This window comes from Lepisma saccharinum, chromosome 8, assembly GCF_977018435.1.
Source record: "Lepisma saccharinum chromosome 8, izLepSacc3.1, whole genome shotgun sequence".
NCBI lineage: Eukaryota > Metazoa > Arthropoda > Insecta > Zygentoma > Lepismatidae > Lepisma > Lepisma saccharinum.
In genome coordinates, this window is record NC_139236.1 from 79728476 (window position 1) to 79748496 (window position 20021).

General features: G+C 37.0%; 1 protein-coding gene across 1 annotated transcript in view; it reads left to right on the top strand.

Annotated features, from left to right (window-relative positions):
* The window catches only part of shn (zinc finger protein schnurri), a 129418-nt gene extending 109694 nt beyond the window's left edge, over positions 1-19724 (top strand). The window contains exons 11-14 of the mRNA XM_083127893.1: positions 834-1082; positions 6424-6666; positions 10163-10426; positions 14436-19724. Coding sequence (XP_082984019.1) covers positions 834-1082; positions 6424-6666; positions 10163-10426; positions 14436-14582 — 903 coding nt within the window. The 3' untranslated portion in view covers positions 14583-19724. The remainder of the gene's footprint in view (positions 1-833; positions 1083-6423; positions 6667-10162; positions 10427-14435) is intronic.
* Positions 19725-20021: the final 297 nt, after the last annotated feature.

Genomic DNA, 20021 nt, shown 5'->3' on the forward strand with positions numbered 1-20021 from the left:
CATACCAAAAGTTGACCCCCCCCCCCCCACTTACATAAACTATATATATGCCCAGCCAAACTGCTAATTGGTCCAATATTACTAAAAATTTAGTAATTTCCCCTGCCAAATCAGTTGATGGTAGAAATTAGTCTATGCAGCCCATCCATAGAATTTAGAGTTGTCAATGAACATTCACCACTTTTGAACGAGGATAGGAAAGGGTGCGTTGACACTCGAACCAATCAAGGTTAGCATGGGGACGAGAAAGTTTTGCACCTAGCATTGTCAACCGTAACAGCATATCAAGATGATGCATAAGTTGGTCTTTTCAACCTTCTTGGGTCAAATGAAGAAATGAATAGGTGTATACTGCTTGAAGAAGAGTTGTTGATGACTGTGGGTAAAGCAACAACATCGTTGGATACTACATCATTTTGAACCAAAAAGTCAAGCTCTATTCTTTCACTGTGTGGATTGTAATTATAAAAAAAATAGTGATGTTAAAAGTGTGTATTTTAGAATATTCTATAAAGTTTTTGACTGTTGAACAGTAAATTCTGCTGAAAATAAGATTACTACTCTAGGCAGTATTGAAATCCTGACTGTTTTAACAATACACATATGTGTACACTCCTCTTCACATAAAGTGGCACATTTTATATGGTTGGACAATTGAAGTATGTGCCACTTTATCTAAACAGAAGTGTACAATACGTTTTAACAAAATATTATCACATTTTTATCACATTCGTAGCATAAAAATCACAAGTGTTGAAACTGGTCCCTAAAATATATTCATTTGATATAAAGTGTGGATGATAAATGAACTGTAATATTGTATTGATTTCCAGGTCAGTATGAATTCTACTTTTGGAATGCCGACATCAGATAATCCACGACCATTTAAGTGTGAGGATTGTAAGATTGCATTTCGTATCCATGGACATCTTGCAAAGCACCTGCGCTCAAAAATGCATATAATGAAATTGGAGTGTTTGGGGAAACTTCCGTTTGGAACTTACGCCGAGTTGGAAAGATCTGGAGTAAATATGAACGAAATAGACACAACGGACTGTGAAAACTCATTGGAGAGTTTACAGGTGAGTGCAGTTATATGAAGCCCTTGAATAGCATTTTATATAAAATTTGTAGTATAATACTCAACTCAATTCCTTTGTGCTGATTCAGATATTCAAGTAAGAGCAAGCTAATGGAGGGGTTGTTGTTTCAAAGTATCATCACAATGATATAGGGATGAACCAGATTTATCAGTACTTGATCAGTGTCAACAACTTTAGAGATATTGGTGTATCATTAAAATGTATAAGTAGCTTTTAATCTGGAGCTTAAAGCAATACTAATTGGTATCAGAAAGTATCAATTGAAATTAAATCACCAATACCAGCCAATAATTTTCCAGAGTCTGTGTGTCTTATCAAAAATCCAATTTTCGCAGTCTAAATATCCTGGAAATTATGCAAAATGTGTTTTTGTTTTTTTTAAATTTGTGCATTCTAAATCTTAAATGATGCAACACCATTAGACTCTTTCCATATGCATTCTGTGTGTATGTGTGCGCCATTACTGAAAGAATCCCATAGTTTTGCATGCAAGCAGTAATGTAAACTGTGTAAACAAGCGTGAGCTTAAGAATGACAGTTGTAGAAATGAAATAGGATTATTCTGAGTTTCCATTGTTGAAGTGGTGAGAAGTAAATTGTACTCTTCTTTCCAATTACAAACAATTTTCTACATGAAATATGCTAATGATTGATTGAAAAAATGAACAACTCTTGTCTCACAATTGCCATGTGTTTGGGATGTTAATTTAGTTCGCATTGCCTTCATAGCAGTAGCGTATGCTGGGCTATCTCTTCATATCATAATGTTCAAATGGGAGGCTCTTTTTCGTTCAATTTCTTGGATTTTAAAGTGATGTGACATTGTGATTAAAAACACGTACCTTACAATTTACAAGTAATTATAAGAATGTCATTCTTTCATTAAGGGCATGTGGGACAGTCTCCATCCAGCTTTTCCCTCCGAGTCCGTGTTGCCAACTTAGCTCTCTTGGAGCCAGATCTGGCTCTTTCGTGCACTCGTTTGGCTGTGAACTGGGGCACCCGCCCCCGTGTGCCTCACTATGATACCATCACTGGTTCTGGCCCACATAGACCAACTTTTGCCATGATTACACATTTTGCACGTGACATTGTATATGGGCTGCATCGCCTCACCCCCTCTTATATCCCCAGCTACTTTTTTATAGCGCCGTGTTGACGTGAAATTGGCATAATATTGTTATCAGGGAATCCTTTATTTTCAATTTCATATGACCATGAGATGGGTGTTGCTGCCGGATGTAGATGGTGAAAACTATAAATTGTCATCAATTTAGAGTTAACGGTAATGCAGCGCCCCACCCCTTCGACAGCTAACATTGCTCTAGGAAGCACTTCGTAAATCTAGCTCCTTGAAAGTCAGTTTTAACTCACTTTAAGGTGAAATTTAGCTCTTTTATGTGCACCAGGTTTGGCAACACTGCCAGGTGGCAAGGAGAAATGCATTGGACATATGGGAGTATTATTTGATTTGTTATCTTGGGAATATCAAACTTCCGATGGAATAGAAAATGATATCAACGAGAAGAGGGCAGTTTAAAGAAGTGATTGCCAAGCAGAAAAGTCAAAACTTCCATTTGATTAACCGTAACTTGATGTTGAAGTTGATTCCCCATAATGAATACATAGGATTCAGATTATTCTTTTTCATATTTTTCAAATATTGTGTCCAGCTTAATAATCAACATAAAAAAAAATGCTTCCACTTGCAACATGGAGAGAAATTCATACTCTTGATACACCCAGGTTTTTTTTTAGTAGCAGTGCCCATTCGAGTGATATTGAAATAAATGCACAATTGGTGCGTAATTCTACCGCCTCCCCTTAATATAGAAACAGTAAGGAAAGTATTTCATGGTTATTTATAAAATATAGAGGCCCATATTGTGAAATATTTATGTAGGCCTACTTGCGAGAATAAAATACATAATAAACTTCTTAAACTTGAATATTAATTTCAACAGAAACTCCATTCTCCTCTTACGGACCTCTGAGGTAAAATGGTTATTGGTACAGATGCCAGGGGTACTGGGTTCAAATCCATGCCGTGGCATGGTAATTCTTTGTGAAAGTCCCTTCATCAATTTCATCATTCATCCTCGTCATCGCGATTAGCTAAAGTGGCAAAAAAGCAACGCTAAATAAACTAAATCAAATCCATTCTGCCCTTCTTTGGGATGCCACAGTGAGCATATCTTCACAATTTGAAGTTTATCCTCATGCAAAAGCCAAGTAAATTGTTTCGTCAAAACTAACTAACTAACTAACTCTCTAGCATTCTTAAACCCGAAGGTTCATGGCTGCAGCAACACAGGTCTTCCATCTGTCCCTATCCTGAGCAAGATCTATATACTCTTTTCCATCCCTACAGATTTCCTTTACGTCCATCTCAACGTTGTCCCTCCATCTTCGTCTTGGCCTTCCTACAGGTCTCTTACCATCAGGTTTCCCAACAAGAATCCTGTAAACTCCTCTTTCCTCTCCCATTCATGCCACATGGCCTGCCCACCTAAGTCTTCTTGATTTAATTATTCTAATAATATCTGGCCATGAACACAAATTATGTAACCTTCTCCACTCACCTGTCTCCTCATCCCTTTTAGGTCCAAATATTTTCCTAAGGTTGTTATTTTCAAATACTCTCAATTTATGTTCTTCTTTCAATATAAGGGACCAAGTTTCACATCCGTATAATACTACAGGCAAAATTACTGTTTTGTATATTTTAACTTTTAGTTTCTTAGATATTAAATGAGAAGACAAAAGTTTATGAATAGAAAAGTAACATGAATTTTCTGAATTAAGTCTACTTTTTTATTTCCTCTTTACGAGGGCCACTATTTATATTTTGAGCCTTGGCAACACTGATTGAAGTTAGGCACGATTTGACGTTTGCACGGAATCGTCTGGCATTATTGACCATAATGTACTTCAAATGTTTGTTGCTTGATTTATGTTGCCTTGGAGATTGCGTGACAACAATAAAATGGAATTAACTCTTGAACATTTTCGTGCGATGATTTTTTACGATTTTCGACGTGGATTATCAAGACAAGAGTGCATCGATCAACTTACTTCCACATTTGGCGATGAAGCCCCATCCTTTGCCACTGTGAAACGCTGGTATAATGAATTTAATCGTGGCTGCCATTTGCTCACCGATGAGATTCGCGAAGGTCGTCCATAATCAGTTGTTTTCAAGAAAACATTGATGCTGTGCAAAACCTAATACTGCAAGATCGTCATGTGACATACTGTGAGATTGAGGCAACCATAGGCATTAGTTCCACCAGTATATATAAAATATTACATGATCATTTAGCTGTGAGAAAGGTATGTTCTTGTTGGATCCCACACAATTTGACAAAAACTCAAAAAGACGCTCGCGTCAATTGGTGCAAACAAATGCTCAATAAATACAATCGTGGTGCTTCAAAAGACGTATATAAGATTGTAACAGGTGACGAATCATGGATATATGCATATGATCCGGAACGTAAACAGCAGTCGACTGTATGGGTGTTTCAAGATGAACCCAATCCAACAAAAGTTGTTCGCGCTCGAAGAGGAACGTAGAACGGTCAACTCTGAATGGTACACAACAATTTGTTTGCCAGAGGTCTTCGGTCAAATACGGAAAACAAACAAACGCCGTCGGATCATTCTTCATCAAGACAATGCCAGCTGTCACACATCTCGTCTAACAACCGACTTTATGAACAGTCAAAAAATCGAATTGATGGGTCATCTGCCATACAGTCCTGATTTGGCACCCAATGACTTCTTCTTGTTCCCAAATGTCAAGAATAAATTGCGTGGACAAAGATTTTCGTCGCTGTAAGATGCCGTTGATGCGTTCAAAAACCATATTATGGAGGTGTCTCAAGAAGATTGGAAAAACTGCTTTGACAAATAGTTCGAACGAATGCAAAAGTGTATTGACCATAAAGGAGAATACTTCGAAAAACAATAAAGCAGTTTTCAATGCCAAATTCCTGTTTTTTCATTGTTAGGCTCAAAACATAAATAGTGACCCTCGTAATATAATTTTCATTTGTTAATATTACTCCTAGTATTTGAATTTGGAAACTGGTTCAAATGAGTTGTTATCAATAATTAGATTTTGATTATTAGCTAACACTTGGTTTCGGCCTGTAAGCATATATTTAGTTTTCTCTTTGCTAACTTCCAAACCTATCTCTTTAGCAGTTTTGAATTTTTTTTTTAGCATTATTCTTAATTGTATTTATATCATTCCCTAATAAGTCTACATCATCTGCATATGCTAAGAACTGAGTCACACCGTTCAGTTTTAGTCCTTCGTTAGTTTCTTTTACCTTCCTAACAGCATATTCTAAGGCAAAATTAAAGAGCAATGGAGAAAATGCGTCTCCTTGTTTTAACCCATCATGAATTGTAAATTTGTCAGACACATTAATACCCACACGAATTTTACTTTCTATGTCACTGGTGCATACTTTTATCATATTAACAAGCTTCTTAGGTATTCCAAACTCTACTAATATATTATATAATTTATCTCTTTTGACCGAATCATATGCTTTTTGCAATTGTTTCGTCAATAGTTCGTTAATTATGTCACTCACTCAATACACTAAATAAAATATGCGCAGTAAGGTACATAATTTTCTTAAACTTCCTTCAATGCCATCAGCCACTCTACCCCATTCATAAATAAAGCAGCCGAGGGGTTTAAAACTTTGTCACCATTGTAAAGCATGGTTGGTTGAAGGTCAGCACAGCCTCTCGTTTCTGCATGTGTTCAATGAAACAGTGTTTGCACAGAGAAGAAAAAAATCCCTGTCACTTTGCCACTCTTTTCCCATTCCTGTAATTGTTGTTCCGTTTAAAAACTTCCCTTTCCTGGGGAAAAATCCCATGCTGGTTAGCGAATTGGCATCGCTGTAAGGTTTTACCTCCGTGGTAAAATGAAGACTTCCCTGTCCAGTGCTTGGGCTTAGAAGTCACTACAAATATGTCACCGATCTCCTCCAGGCGCTGGTCGGGGAAGATTCTAAAAGAAGCAGCCTGGTGATAGCTTAATGAAAAGGAGCCTATGTACTATCGTTTTCTCCTGCGGTCGTTATTTCAGAGTGAAACGTCACACATTTGCTAGTCGATTATGTTCTGTATTTAATCTGGGCTTCAGAGATAGCCTAGAATACACGCAACTGCTACATAGACTAATCAATGTAAATCAACATGTAGATTATGACATCTAGTCATGCATGTAGACAGACAAGTAGTGTATGACACATCACTGCAGATAAATCTTCATTTCTTCCTCCGTATTTTGCAGATTATGGCCCAGAAAATGTACGAGAAGGATCCCTCCAAGCTGCAGCAATGGGAGAGGACTCGCACCACGAGCGACTCTTCGGAGGAGATGCCTGACGAAGCAGCAGGTTTTAACAGTGCCATGGAAACAGAGTCCAATCTGAAATCTGATGCTGGAGAAAACGACGGATCTGCTCAAATGAGAGGAAGCAGTCCTGCTTCAATGTGCGATGCAGATTATGAAGATGTGTCAGACGGAGAGAGTGTAAGTACTGTGTAGTGTGCATGTCATGGAATGTATCCTCAGTGGTAATTCAATTCAACAGTAGGGTTGAGCTGATACCCATACCAGTGTATCAGTATTTGATGATGCAAGTGTATGAGAAAGCATTGGTTGGAATTTACGTGGGTTGGAGATTTAATAGTGGCAACTATTTATTTAAAAATTATACAAAAGAGATACCTCTGTGAAACTTTTACAGCCCTTCAATGTAGTCACCAACATTGTGAACAACCATTGCCAGTGATGTGGAAGTCATACTATACCTGTAGCAGCGCCTGTTCTGTTGATGGTTCGAATAAAGCGAATGCTCATCATCTTAAGGGATCAAATCGAAGTCACAGGGAAGTCCGGGAAGTATGGGGGATTGTAGACCACTTGCCAGCTCCATCAAGCTAACAAATCAGCCACAGGTTGTGCTACATGCACTTTTTGTCCTGCAAAATAATGGGAGGATTCAACAGAAAGTGTTGCCACTTCTTTTGCAATGCAGGTCGCAGGCAATGCAGATTCCCCGCATGCCTTGCGAAGACCATGCGCCCGGTGTTTTATGGAAGATTCCATTTACTGGAAGGTAGGTTAGATATCAAACTAACGTATGGTGTATATACAGCAGTGTTGCCACTATTAAATGTTCAACCCACGTATTTAAAGGTACCTGCTGGGCTGAGTTCCAGCTCCTGTTCTTTCCCTGCATGCCGCTAGGAGCACTGGTGTAGCCAGTTCGTCTGCTGTTTGCTGCGCACGCTTGGTTTCAGTTGCTGCAGTAGTGGGAGCCAAATGTGATGTGCTGGACTTCTGTCAATGTTTAGTTCATACGGAAAGTGCAGAATTGCATGTCTCTCTGATTTTGGTGTCAATTCTGCATTAATAGAACCTTTAAAAGTAAGTACCGTATTTACTCATGTATAATGCGCACTTTTTTCCAAAATTTTTGCCCCCAAAAACTGTGGTGCGTATTATGCACGAAATAATTCAGACAGCCAACATGAAATCGTACAGGGACATTCCATGATTTTGGGACACTTACATTGATTTTTCATGTTTATGGAACCCTATCAGGTTATATATCGTTGTAAAGCTTGAATCCTGCAGTTTCTGAATATGGAAACAGTATTCCATACAAGATAGACACTAATGTGAAATGCGGTTGAAATAAGTTCATAAAAAAATGAAGAAACGTTCTGATTTTTATGGTACTTTGGATGAAAGAAAACAAAAGAAAAAAGATAATAAAAATTAAAATGTATTACTGGTCAAATAATATGACATACATGGAGTGTGTAAATTCCTTAATAGCAGTTAGCATCACAAGATTTCTTCTGTGTGGAAGGTCCTGAATGTGCCTCGTATAAATGTTACATTAGTCACGGAAAGAAAAAGTATATATTTTGAAAAAAGAAGGAATGAGGAATTGAATAGGTATGATGTCATCCACTCTTAATAAGCATAGCACCAGCTTTACGACCTGCAACTAAGAAAGCCATTTCTTGAAACTGGATTGTACTGCGCATTATATACGAGATATATTTTTCTGTCACTTTTGCCCATCCAAAACCAGAGTGCGCATTATACACGCACGCACACTATACACGCGTAAATACGGTAACCTGTTTACTTGTATTTAATTTTTAATTGAAGGAATTGGGAGTAGAACATTGCAAGTGGCATTTTGGCCATTTTTTGGGTTCCTTAAGTAGAAAGATTATTATTATAGAAGCTATACTGTAGATAAATTGTTTTCGTATTGTGTTTATCAATTTCTGAAAGGCTCAATAAGTGCAATGTAATTGCATGATATGGTAGTTACATGTGAAAATTGAAGGATGGATCTTTTTATTTTGTAACTCAATAATTACCAAAATGACACTTAATCATATTATACTCCAGAGCCCTTCAATTGTTAAAATTTCCAAGCATTGGCATCAGTATTACTGGGAATTGGTAAAAGTGTCTGTGTCGATATGGGTACCTGTTCAAAGTGGTATCGGCTCAGCCCTACCCGAGACCCCTTTATCACAGGGTGACAGCATCCGCTGATATGCTACGAAGGAGGTGGAGCAGTTTGTAGAGTTAAATAATTTGTATCATTAATTCCAATAACAGATTTTACACAGTATAATGGGACCACAAGCAAAAAGAATCTGCACAGATGTGCATTCCAGTGCATCAAACTTGCACATGGAGGGGAAGATGCACGAAGGTTTCTGGCTGAAGATTCTTTTCGTTGTGGTCGCTCTATAGATATTTTGTATTGTTTTACACTATTAGTGTAGTGTGTTTTCTAAATAGCTTTGTTCCATTCCATACATTTTGGTTTGCTAAATATTCTCACCTTTTCAGTAACAAACCAGAAGGACTGTGATTTTGCCCTGGCCCTATGGGATAGAATAGTACTAGTTTTACTTCTATTATGCTTAGAGTTTTTCTTGAAAGAAATAGAAAGTCATAATTTCATTTTGATCTGAACATTTTGTTTGTTGTTGATTCTTTTATTGACATGTTAGAGAGGATGAAACCCACATTCCACATATTTTCCTCCTAGCGGAATAATGCAACATTGCTCTGTATTAAATATAGCAACTGAACTCCATGGTGCAACAGCCTTTTAAGTACCAGAGCCTGCCAAGGGAAGTTTCATTAGGTGACAAGTCAGTGCATCTAGTCACATCATCACTGAGCACCACTAAAGATATGGCAGCTCCCAAATTGTCCTTACTACACTGGATCAAAATTCTACCACTTGGATTAATTGCGACCATGAGGATGAATGATGATTTGGTGAAATAGGTTATGGGTAGGAGCATGTATATTTCGTTTTTGACGAAAAAACGAAATTTGAAAAACACATTGTAGTGTTAATTTTTCATGTTTTTGAAAGGTGAGAGATGCATTTTGTGACCATGTTTTGTCACGAAATAATGCGAAATGAACTGCAAAAAGCGAAATTAACTCTTAAACACGAAATTTAGGGTTTATTCACAGACACGACACTTTCCGAGGTCTGAATTATCCCGAGAGTTATGCAATTCCCTGGAAAATTGATTAATTCTGCTGTTAATATTGGAGAAGAAAAAATGGACTCCTTTACACAGGTCACTTTTCATCCAATTTTTCACCGCTAAAACACCGATATTTTATTTTATTTACCGCTTTTGAACCCGAAATTGACTCCATTTTTGTACCGAAATTTTGCTTTTTTTATTTACCAAAAATATGTGCCTCTGATTGGACATACACAAGGAAATACCTGGGCTATACCCAGTGCGAAACTGGGGCCTCTGGCTCTGTAACACATTATGGTGACCACTCTGTAGTTGTCACATCCTAGGTATTTGAATTGATATATTTTGGAAAATGGAAGAACATTTTATTTATTTGCATAGTAGCTTTATGAGGCAAGGATGTGTGACACGGCATACATTGGTACCTTGTCCAATTTCAACCAAAATCCCAATTAAGTTACACCTTTTTTCTGCAGGAAGGAGGAATGTGTTCTCAATTTGTGTGCACTGTGTGTGAACAGACTTTCCAAAATGTGGGATCATTGCAAGTTCACATGTTTGTTGAACATGACTCCAGTGCGGATGTCGAAGACAGTCAAGAGCTGAGAACTATAGCAAGGCCTACGTCAGAGACACAACGATCAGAGGGCAGCGATGAGAGTGAAGTAGAAGTGGATGGTGGAAACTTCCCATGCAGTCTGTGTAGTAAAACTTTTGGATCAAGAGATTCACAGAAAAAGGTAAAAATTCTTTTAATTCTTGTTGCAGGAATCAAAACTGGTCCTTGATATTCCGTCGTGTTTTCCACAACTTGAGGCCCTCCGGCAGTTTTGTGGTGCCTATTAACAAACAATGCAATATATGTAAAAATGTACAAAAGCTTTTGTGTTTGCAGAACAGTAAGAACCTTGATTTTTTTTCTTGCAAAAAGTGTTTATGTACAGTATCAGGTTCTATTCCCATATTTCATACATTCAAAATTCCAAAATAATGTGACTGGCATAAAATATGAATTGTGGCCTTTTTCGTGAATTTAAACATATTTTGTGCTTAAAAAATGAAATGTACCATTACGTAGACAAGGTTTCGTGTTTCCATGTTGCACAATTGGATAGTTTTCTTCAGATTAATTTCAAAGGCTCGCTGCCTTTGTTCACTAAAGGTATGACATTTGTTTATTCCCAGGTGTCAGTAGTTGCATTTTCTCCTGGCTCGTGTCGTGTGCTGTGCTTTCTGCTCTCCATCCTCAAGTGGCATTGGCAGGTGGTCTCTTCCCATCTGCTGCATTGTGTTGCTACATGTGGTATAGTTCCTGTTCTTTGTGTGGAGGGAGGGAGGTTAAGCTGGGGGACTTCATTTTTCTTTTTCGTGGTCTGGGATATTTTGGAGAACAAGATACAAGTTTATGTGCCAGTCTGATGTGAAAGAGTTTGAGGGCCTTCGATAATTTGCCTGGCGTGGTGGGGGTATGGAAAGTGATCCATTTGGGTTTGTGATATCTCTTGTCTCGTGGGTGTCTAAGCTGGGCTTCTGCTTTTGTGCACCACATTGATATCTGGCGCTCAGTATAACTGTTGCTTAGCCCTATTTCAGTGATGGATGCTATTTCATCTTGGAGGTCGTCTTCCGTGCGGCTTGTGTGTGAAGGCTCTTTTATAGAAGTTCATCCATACTCCAGCTTTCTGTTTTAGGGGATGGTTAGATTTTGCATGCATGTACCGAGTGTCTGAACCTGGTTTCCTGTATACAGAGGTGCTGAATTTGTCTTGGTGGCGTCGGATGCTGAGGTTGAGAAAATTGAGGAGGCCATTTTCTTTCTTCTCTACGGTGAATTTCATGTTGAGATGTATGTTGTTGATGGAAGCTTAGGAGGCAGTTTAGGTCTTTATCCTGTTTGTAAATCGGCATATCTTCTGTATCTTATGTGTGCAAACTCTGGTTGGGTGTGCCTTTGCTGTTGAGCCAAGAGAACGGCCGATTGGAATAGAGGAGTACACGTCAACTATGTCTAGCATACAGTTGATGGCTTTGACGAAGGGGATGACTTTCTTTTGTTCTTCAAGGCTGTTGTTTAGGCAGTAGCAGTGAGTTTCTGGAGAAGCCATTTGGTAAGGTGTACACTGGATTGATTGAAGCCAGCCACTATGATTCTTAGAGGGGTTCGTGGTTTATGGATTTTAGATATGCGGTATGCACATGGAAGACTAGGGTGGGTGTTGATTAATTCCTTACTTTCGCTATTTTGGAGGAGGGCACAGTTCTCTATGGCTCGGCAGATGGCTGTACTGTATCTATTTCTGGGGTTATGTTTCAATTTTTTGTAGCCTTCAGAGTTTAGTTTTTCATGCATTTTGTCACTATATTGACCTTTTTCCATTATGATGTATTGATTACCTTTGTCTGATTTTATGCACCAACATTTATTGTCCTGCAACCATTTTCAGAATTCCTGAGTTTTGTTCTTTAGTTTACTTCATGCTGAGTGTGTTCCAGAAAAGGAAAACAGTGGTGTTAACAAGAAAACTACAAACCCTTGGTGCCCAACCCCGGCTCTCGTTACCCAAACAAGAGGACCACAGTGCCCCTGCCACCTCCATAATCAACCTCACCATGCCACCAGAGTTCCGCTCCCTCCTCCAACACGGCCTCAAGTGACATTATCTGCTATGCTGAAAAAAACTGTGGTTGTAATGAAAAGTGACCTGTGCATCCATCATCCTCCGCCACCACACCCAACCTACTGGCAAACATAAACCCACAGTGCACAGTAAACTAAAGAACACAACTCAGGAACTCCGAAAATGGTTGCAGGACAATAAATGTTGGTGCATAAAATCAGACAAAGGTAATCAATACATCATAATGGAAAAAGGTCAATATAGTGACAAAATGCATGAAAAACTAAACTCTGAAGGCTACAAAAAATTGAAACATAACCCCAGAAATAGATACAGTACAGCCATCTGCCGAGCCATAGAGAACTGTGCCCTCCTCCAAAATAGCGAAAGTAAGGAATTAATCAACACCCACCCTAGTCTTCCATGTGCATACCGCATATCTAAAATCCATAAACCACGAACCCCTCTAAGAATCATAGTGGCTGGCTTCAATCAATCCAGTGTACACCTTACCAAATGGCTTCTCCAGAAACTCACTGCTACTGCCTAAACAACAGCCTTGAAGAAGAAAAGAAAGTCATCCCCTTCGTCAAAGCCATCAACTGTATGCTAGACATAGTTGACGTGTACTCCTCTATTCCAATCGGCCATTCTCTTGGCTCAACAGCAAAGGCACACCCAACCAGAGTTAGCACACATAAGATACAGAAGATATGCCGATTTACAAACAGGATAAAGACCTAAACTTCCATCAACAACATACATCTCAACATGAAATTCACCGTAGAGAAGAAAGAAAATGGCCTCCTCAATTTTCTCAACCTCAGCATCCGACGCCACCAAGACAAATTCAGCACCTCTGTATACAGGAAACCAGGTTCAGACACTCGGTACATGCATGCAAAATCTAACCATCCCCTAAAACAGAAAGCTGGAGTATGGATGAACTTCTATAAAAGAGCCTTCACACAAAAGCTGCACGGAAGACGACCTCCAAGATGAAATAGCATCCATCACTGAAATAGGGCTAAGCAACAGTTATACTGAGCGCCAGATATCAATGTGGTGCACAAAAGCAGAAGCCCAGCTCAGATATCCCAAACCCAATGGATCACTTTTCCATATCCCCACCACGTCAGGCAAATTATCGAAGGCCCTCAAATCCTCTCACATCAGACTGGCACATAAACCTGTATCCTGTATCCAAGACCACGAAAAGGAAAAACAAATTCCCCCAGCTGAACCTCCCTCCCTCCATGCAAAGAACAGGAACTTTACCACATGTAGCAACACAAAGCAGCAGACAGGGGACCATCATCTGATGATGGAAAGCAAAAAGCAGAAAGCACAGCATATGACAAGCCAGGACACACACACCAGTGCTGCCAACCAGGAGAAAATGCAACTACTGCCACCCTGGAATAAACGAAGATTTAACGTGCTACCATCTGCTCTCCGGACACCGTACCCTTAGTGAATGAAAGCAGTGAGCCTTCGAAATTAATAATAATAATAATAAAAAAAACCTATCCAAATGTACAACGTGGAAACACAAAGCCTCGTGTATGTAATACTTAAAGCATGTTTACTGCATCCACAATGAAAATGTACCATATTTATGCATGCATGCATAAAGCACGTGCTTTTCAAAATTTTACCACTACAAAAAAAGTATAGTGTGTTTTACATGGCATAATTACGTGTAAATGGAGATTTCTCATGACATTTCACCTTCTATCAGAACAAAGCAGTGGAATTCTGATAGGGATGGGTAGAGTGCACACACCTACCATGACATGGGAGCCATAACCTCGGAATTGGTTGCAAGAGAAATCTTTTGCATTATCGAGCAAAACAGCACATTTTGGCAGGGATCAGGTTTGAATCTACCTTCACAGGAACTGTAACATCTGTATTTGTCGCATGAGAAATTTAAATAACTTCCTGAAAAGTATTTTGTAATGTATGAATCATGAACAGGTGTTGGACATGTGACTTACAAATTAAGAATACTAGTATAAAAGCACAGGAGTGATAAAATAAAAAAAAACATGATTTTTGAAAAAAATAAATAACACCAAAAAATCAGTTTCTAGTAACACTTCTAATTCATTATTAATTTTTCTTCCAGCATATCCAATCTCACACACAGCCACGACCTTTTGTGTGTGAATTCTGTGATGCCGGTTTCACATCTAAGCAACTTCTTCAGAGCCACATAGCTCTTCACCAACAGAAGAAAGAATCGTCCCAGGGTCCAGAATATGAGCTCAAATAGAAGAAACATTTATTGTATGTACATACAAACACATTAGCTAATGGCTCTTCCTGACTTAAGATCAGGACTTGTGATATCTTTACTATAGTTTTGTAAATATCATGTCATATGTACAAATTTTTAAGTGTCAAACTATATTAAGGAAGAAGAATCTTATTCTTCATTAAGGAATTATCTTCATTATTAATGAATAATGAACATACATTTTGCAGTTGTATTTAGGATAGTCTTGTATATACTTGTACATAACTGCCATTTTAGTTTGTATTATTCTTACAATGTTAATAATTTGTGATTGGGCCAATATTTTGTAAATACACAGACCAACATTGCCAAATAAGTTAAAAAAAAGTTATGTATAAAAATTTTAAGTGGTTTTCAGCAATCTTTGTTAATTGCCAAATATTATATTGCTGTCTGGTAACATTTGTAAATATATGCAGTATTTATCTGTATTGAACATGTACCAAATGTTGCTTCGATTTTTTTTTTAAAACATTGGTATCCCAGTTCTGTGTACAAAAGGAAAAATTAAGGAATTCATGCATTAAATTTAATGGAATTGCTAGATTTACATCATCATCATCATCTATGTTGTTTTATAAACCATCCAAAAAGTGTTGTTAAAATGAAAAATTTGCTATTTCTACATGAGCCAGTGTGTTTTAATTTTGTAAGTTGCAAAAACACCTGCAGCAGTGTTTGCCGCAGATATTAAGCATTTTTAAAACTGGAGAATAGTCCAAGAGAGTAAGTTTGATAGGAAATTTTCTTGATGTTCATGCTGTATGAAAAAACATTACTTCTGGAAACGTTTTTACAAAATGAAATGGTCGAGACCTAAACACAGTATTATCTACGAATGATTCAAGAGGTAATATTGTGATGATGCATTTTTCGACGTAATTGCATATTTTACAAAATTTTTAACAAAATCAACACATGCCGTGAAACATATCTTAAGAGTAAAAACAGTGCCTGTAACGCATACAACAATCAAGAAATTAAAGTATTGGACACAGCAAAGTTCTCTAAACGTTGTTTTTCATGACAGTATTAGTACAATATGTAAGACCTGGCCTCAATTTCTAATGATATTGCTTTTACAATATTGGTATTGACATTTAATATAGAAGTGCATAAGGTTACTTGAGCTTGTGCCGTGGTTGACTGAGAAAATAGAAGTATCATTCAAAACTTTTGAAAAATCTGCATTTGAATTCTGGTTTGGGATTTCAATGTTATTTATAAAAGAATGGACGAAATTGCTTGATCCGCATGTGTGACTGTATGACTGAACACACGAGAAGTTTATGAAAAATTTCCAGAATATATTTGAACTTGATGTTGCTTCCATATATTCTTGTAACATTAACATGCTTGATAAAAAATGGATGTATACATGTACATAAAAAAAAAAATCTTCATTTTGTCCTCTTGGTACCATTGTTCCCATTGCTCATGATGCTGTGCTTAAATTTTTATGTAAGGATTAAGGATTGAGACTTTTTACGAAGATTTGAAACACAAAATGGAAGTTACAAAAAACCAAAGTAATCCTGTTGGGTATTTGTTTGAAAGATATTTTCCAGTAGAAGTTTTACAAATGAATGTATGTGTGATTAGTGAAATTTTTACCAGGTAACAATCCATATCAAATGTTGCACATTCAGGTAATAGTCAGCTCCACACAGTGCTCAATATCACAAAGTAGATACAAATCACATGTCTTTGTGCTAACAGTTTTGATGTATGGATAATATATTTACTGTTTCAAGTGTAGTGGCAATTTTTTCCTATCAACCTGCAGTCAATATCAATCCATTTTAAATGTTTTCATAGGAAGGAACTGTTATACATTCTTCTAAACAATTTAAAACATCGGAAAATATAAAATCCACGAAATAGCTCCAACATTTTGTTGCATTGGCACCAGAATAGGGTTAAACGTAGAATATAAATTATTCAGGAATGTAAAATAGAGAAGAATGTTCTGTTGTCATGAATTTTGTCTGCAGTTCACTTTTATTTCAAGTCCACGAGTAATTGAGTGGTAAGGAAATTCCTTATTTCCTAGACTATACATTTGAGGTCTACTTTATACACAGATAGTGGGATCCGAACCACTATGTGACTCCACTACACCATCAGTACTTTGTAAAGATACATACAACTTTGTGTGAACTAGATCATACTGGCAACATTCTATATATAAAAACTCAAAACAAAATATTGGCCAGTACATCATGAAATGGCTATTTTAACATTAAATCTAGTACAAAATACATGTGTATAATTGGGGGGGGGCTCATTCTTTGAACTAGCACACAAGTAATATAGTTTACTGGAATCTTCTGGACAAATATCAGAAAGAAAGTAATTTACTAGTAATGTTTTTATCATCATGCAATTATTAACAAATTTTGCTATATCCTAAATCTACTTACGGATTTTTGTAAAGTGCTGTGGCCTTCAAATATGTTACGTTTAGTGCATTTTACATCCTGTTTACTCATAGTTGCTAGTGAAACAACACTACGGGCTTCACTGACAATTTATCTCATCTTAATATTTGTTCTTATACAGTTTTTTCCAGATGGATATAAAAAAATGTTGATATTGCCTGCAGAATATTTATTCAAACTGTAAATATAATTATTGGGAACAAGATGGTAAAACATGAGAAAAGAACAGTATGTTTTGTAGTATTCTGAAGTAGTGTTAGAGGACACTGAACCATCTTTGATGTGTGCCAAATTTGTTAAACAAAGATCCTGTGATCAAAATCGTTAATGCTTAAAGAAGCATTTTTTTACTTGTAACTGAAATTGGTTATAGTTAACTTGCTAATAACAAGAAAAATATTAATATTTCCCAAACTGTAATGTGCCAGAAAAATGTCTGTTGATTTTTATCAGATTTACTTGCATTTTTGTAATTGCTGCATAAAACTGTTCTTTCTAATTATATGCACTGTCCATATAATATTGTAATCTGTAATTAGCTGTGGAAAATTGATGCACAGCTTTTGGCATTCTTTCCCCAGAAAAAAATACATGGTGGAAGCACCAGGTGTAACAATATTACACTGTGCTATTATTGTTTTTAAGTTTCAGTGAATTTTTATAATCAGTTTATGTATTGGCAGTTGTGTAGTACATGTAAGTCACAATGATAGGCATTTTTTTTATTTTGAAAGTAACTTATGGGAGGAGAAATTTATTTCATATTTTGCATGAATAACCCGTGGTGCAACAGCCCCTGACGGCCAGTGCCTACCTATTGACTGTCAGCCTCACTCCCATCAGAGGTGGGAGGTCATCCAACCAGTTACCGGGTGACGTGTGGTCAGCACAACGAACTCCGTCGTCGTCGTAGGTTCCCATGACTGGGTTATGCTACTTATTTGTAGCTCCCCAATTTCCTCATGATGGTGGGTGTCTTTGGGTTCCATACACAGGCCGAAATGTCAGGAAAAATTGTTACGCTTTCCCAGGAGAATCAAACCTGCACGTGTCCCGTACCTGGAGTCCAAAGCCTTTTAGACTGCACGTCCATGGTGTAGACATTTTGCATAAAACGTGTCAATACTTATTTGAATTTTTTTGTATACTGGGGGACCCCCAAAAATGCATTGCAAACTAACTCGTCTTCAAAATACTCTCGTCCAATTCAAATTATTACTTGTAAAATTACCCTCTGCACATTGCAACATGTCATAAAAACATATGGGGGGGAGTTTGAGGTGTTGTTTTAAGTCCACTTTATGAACAGATAGGCTAATCAGGACTGGACCTACAATTTAAAGTGGGATCTACTGGGTATTGAACACGGAACCCCTTGATTACAAGATGAAGACATTACTACAACACCGCTAGGGAGGCCCCAGGGAGATTAATTGCCTGTCAGTTATTGATAATGGAGATTTATATCAAGACACTATTTATATTCATAAACATTTCATATATCTGCGAATCTTAATTATTTTCATGCTCTTAAAAACAAGCAAAAAGATCCACGATCTCCTCCCATCTGGAAATTCAGGCCAAATTTATAACGGATACAAAGTTTTTTAGAGTGTGTTATTGATATTACACAAATGCTCAATAAAAGCTATCATGATGTACAAATTCTTCATTACCATTGTTGCTTTTGTTTTGATTTGGTGCTCTTTAAATATGCAAGCTAATTTGTGTTCTGCATCTGCCGTAAATGACAGTGCATATAAAAGAAAAAAAAGTAATGAATATCAGTCTTTTAAAACTATTTGTATCTTTTTCTAGTATATTTGAATGTAATCTCAAAAATGTTAACAATCTCACGTAATGTATATGTACAAAATTTCTTCCTTGCATATGAAAATTATGCAATTTAAAGTTAAGAATCTGTATGACTTGTGTCTTCCTATAGTAAACTGCAAGGGATGGGTTTTTAAGTTAAGGACCTTCCCTCCCCGAGAAATAACCAGATCTTCCATAACGATACCTGCTTTTTGAAACTAGCCAAAAGTTTTGAGTTAATCATATGTTAACAGATGTGGAAATATGTATGCATTACTTCCAAATTTGTATAGTTGTTCATGTGGTCTTGAACACTGGTTAAGTAAAGCACACGCAAAAAAAAGGAACTCGTATAAAGGTTTTTTAGTAGTGCAAATACATTATTCCTTGACAGTTGCATCCAGAATGCATTTGCCTGTATATAAAGGTAAAAAAAAAAAAAAAGAAAGTGAAAATGTGCCACGGCATTGTCAGATGTATAGACAAATGGGACTGTAGACTGCCTATTTAGATATATATAGACTGGTACGGTTGCTTGACTGTATATAATATAGTTTACATGGATAGCTTGGTGCATGGCATGATTATATTCCTAAAATAAATCGAGAAGAGAAGTCTAGACGCAAAAGGCACAATGTACAGTGAAATGATTTATTTTTGTATCTGAAAATCCAGGAAATTAAAAAAAATAAACTAGTTCACTTGGGTGTATGTTAACTTGTGTGAGACACAATGTAACGGTATCTCCATTGCAGATTATTTCAATCTTTGGCATACACTATTGTTGGATGATTGTATGTGTGTATTTATGTATGATTCAAGTTTTTTTTTCTTGAAAGTTCGATAAACAAGTGTTTTTGATTCACAAGTTTTGTTTCATTGTTATCTATTCACCTTTCATTTTGATGTAATATGGCCAAATGAACTTTGTAGGACACGTGCTATATGAGAATGTAAAAAAAATAATCGTAACAGCAGAATATGATACAGTGAATGAATGAAAGTACAGTTTTACATAAATGCAATATTTGACCATTTTGCGAATCATTAACTTACTTTACTTTATGAATAGGGTGACACTGTGTCTCATTTTGACCGGGAAACTCCTGTTTCAGAGGAGTGACAAATTGTCTCATGATTATTATTAAGAAAACACTAT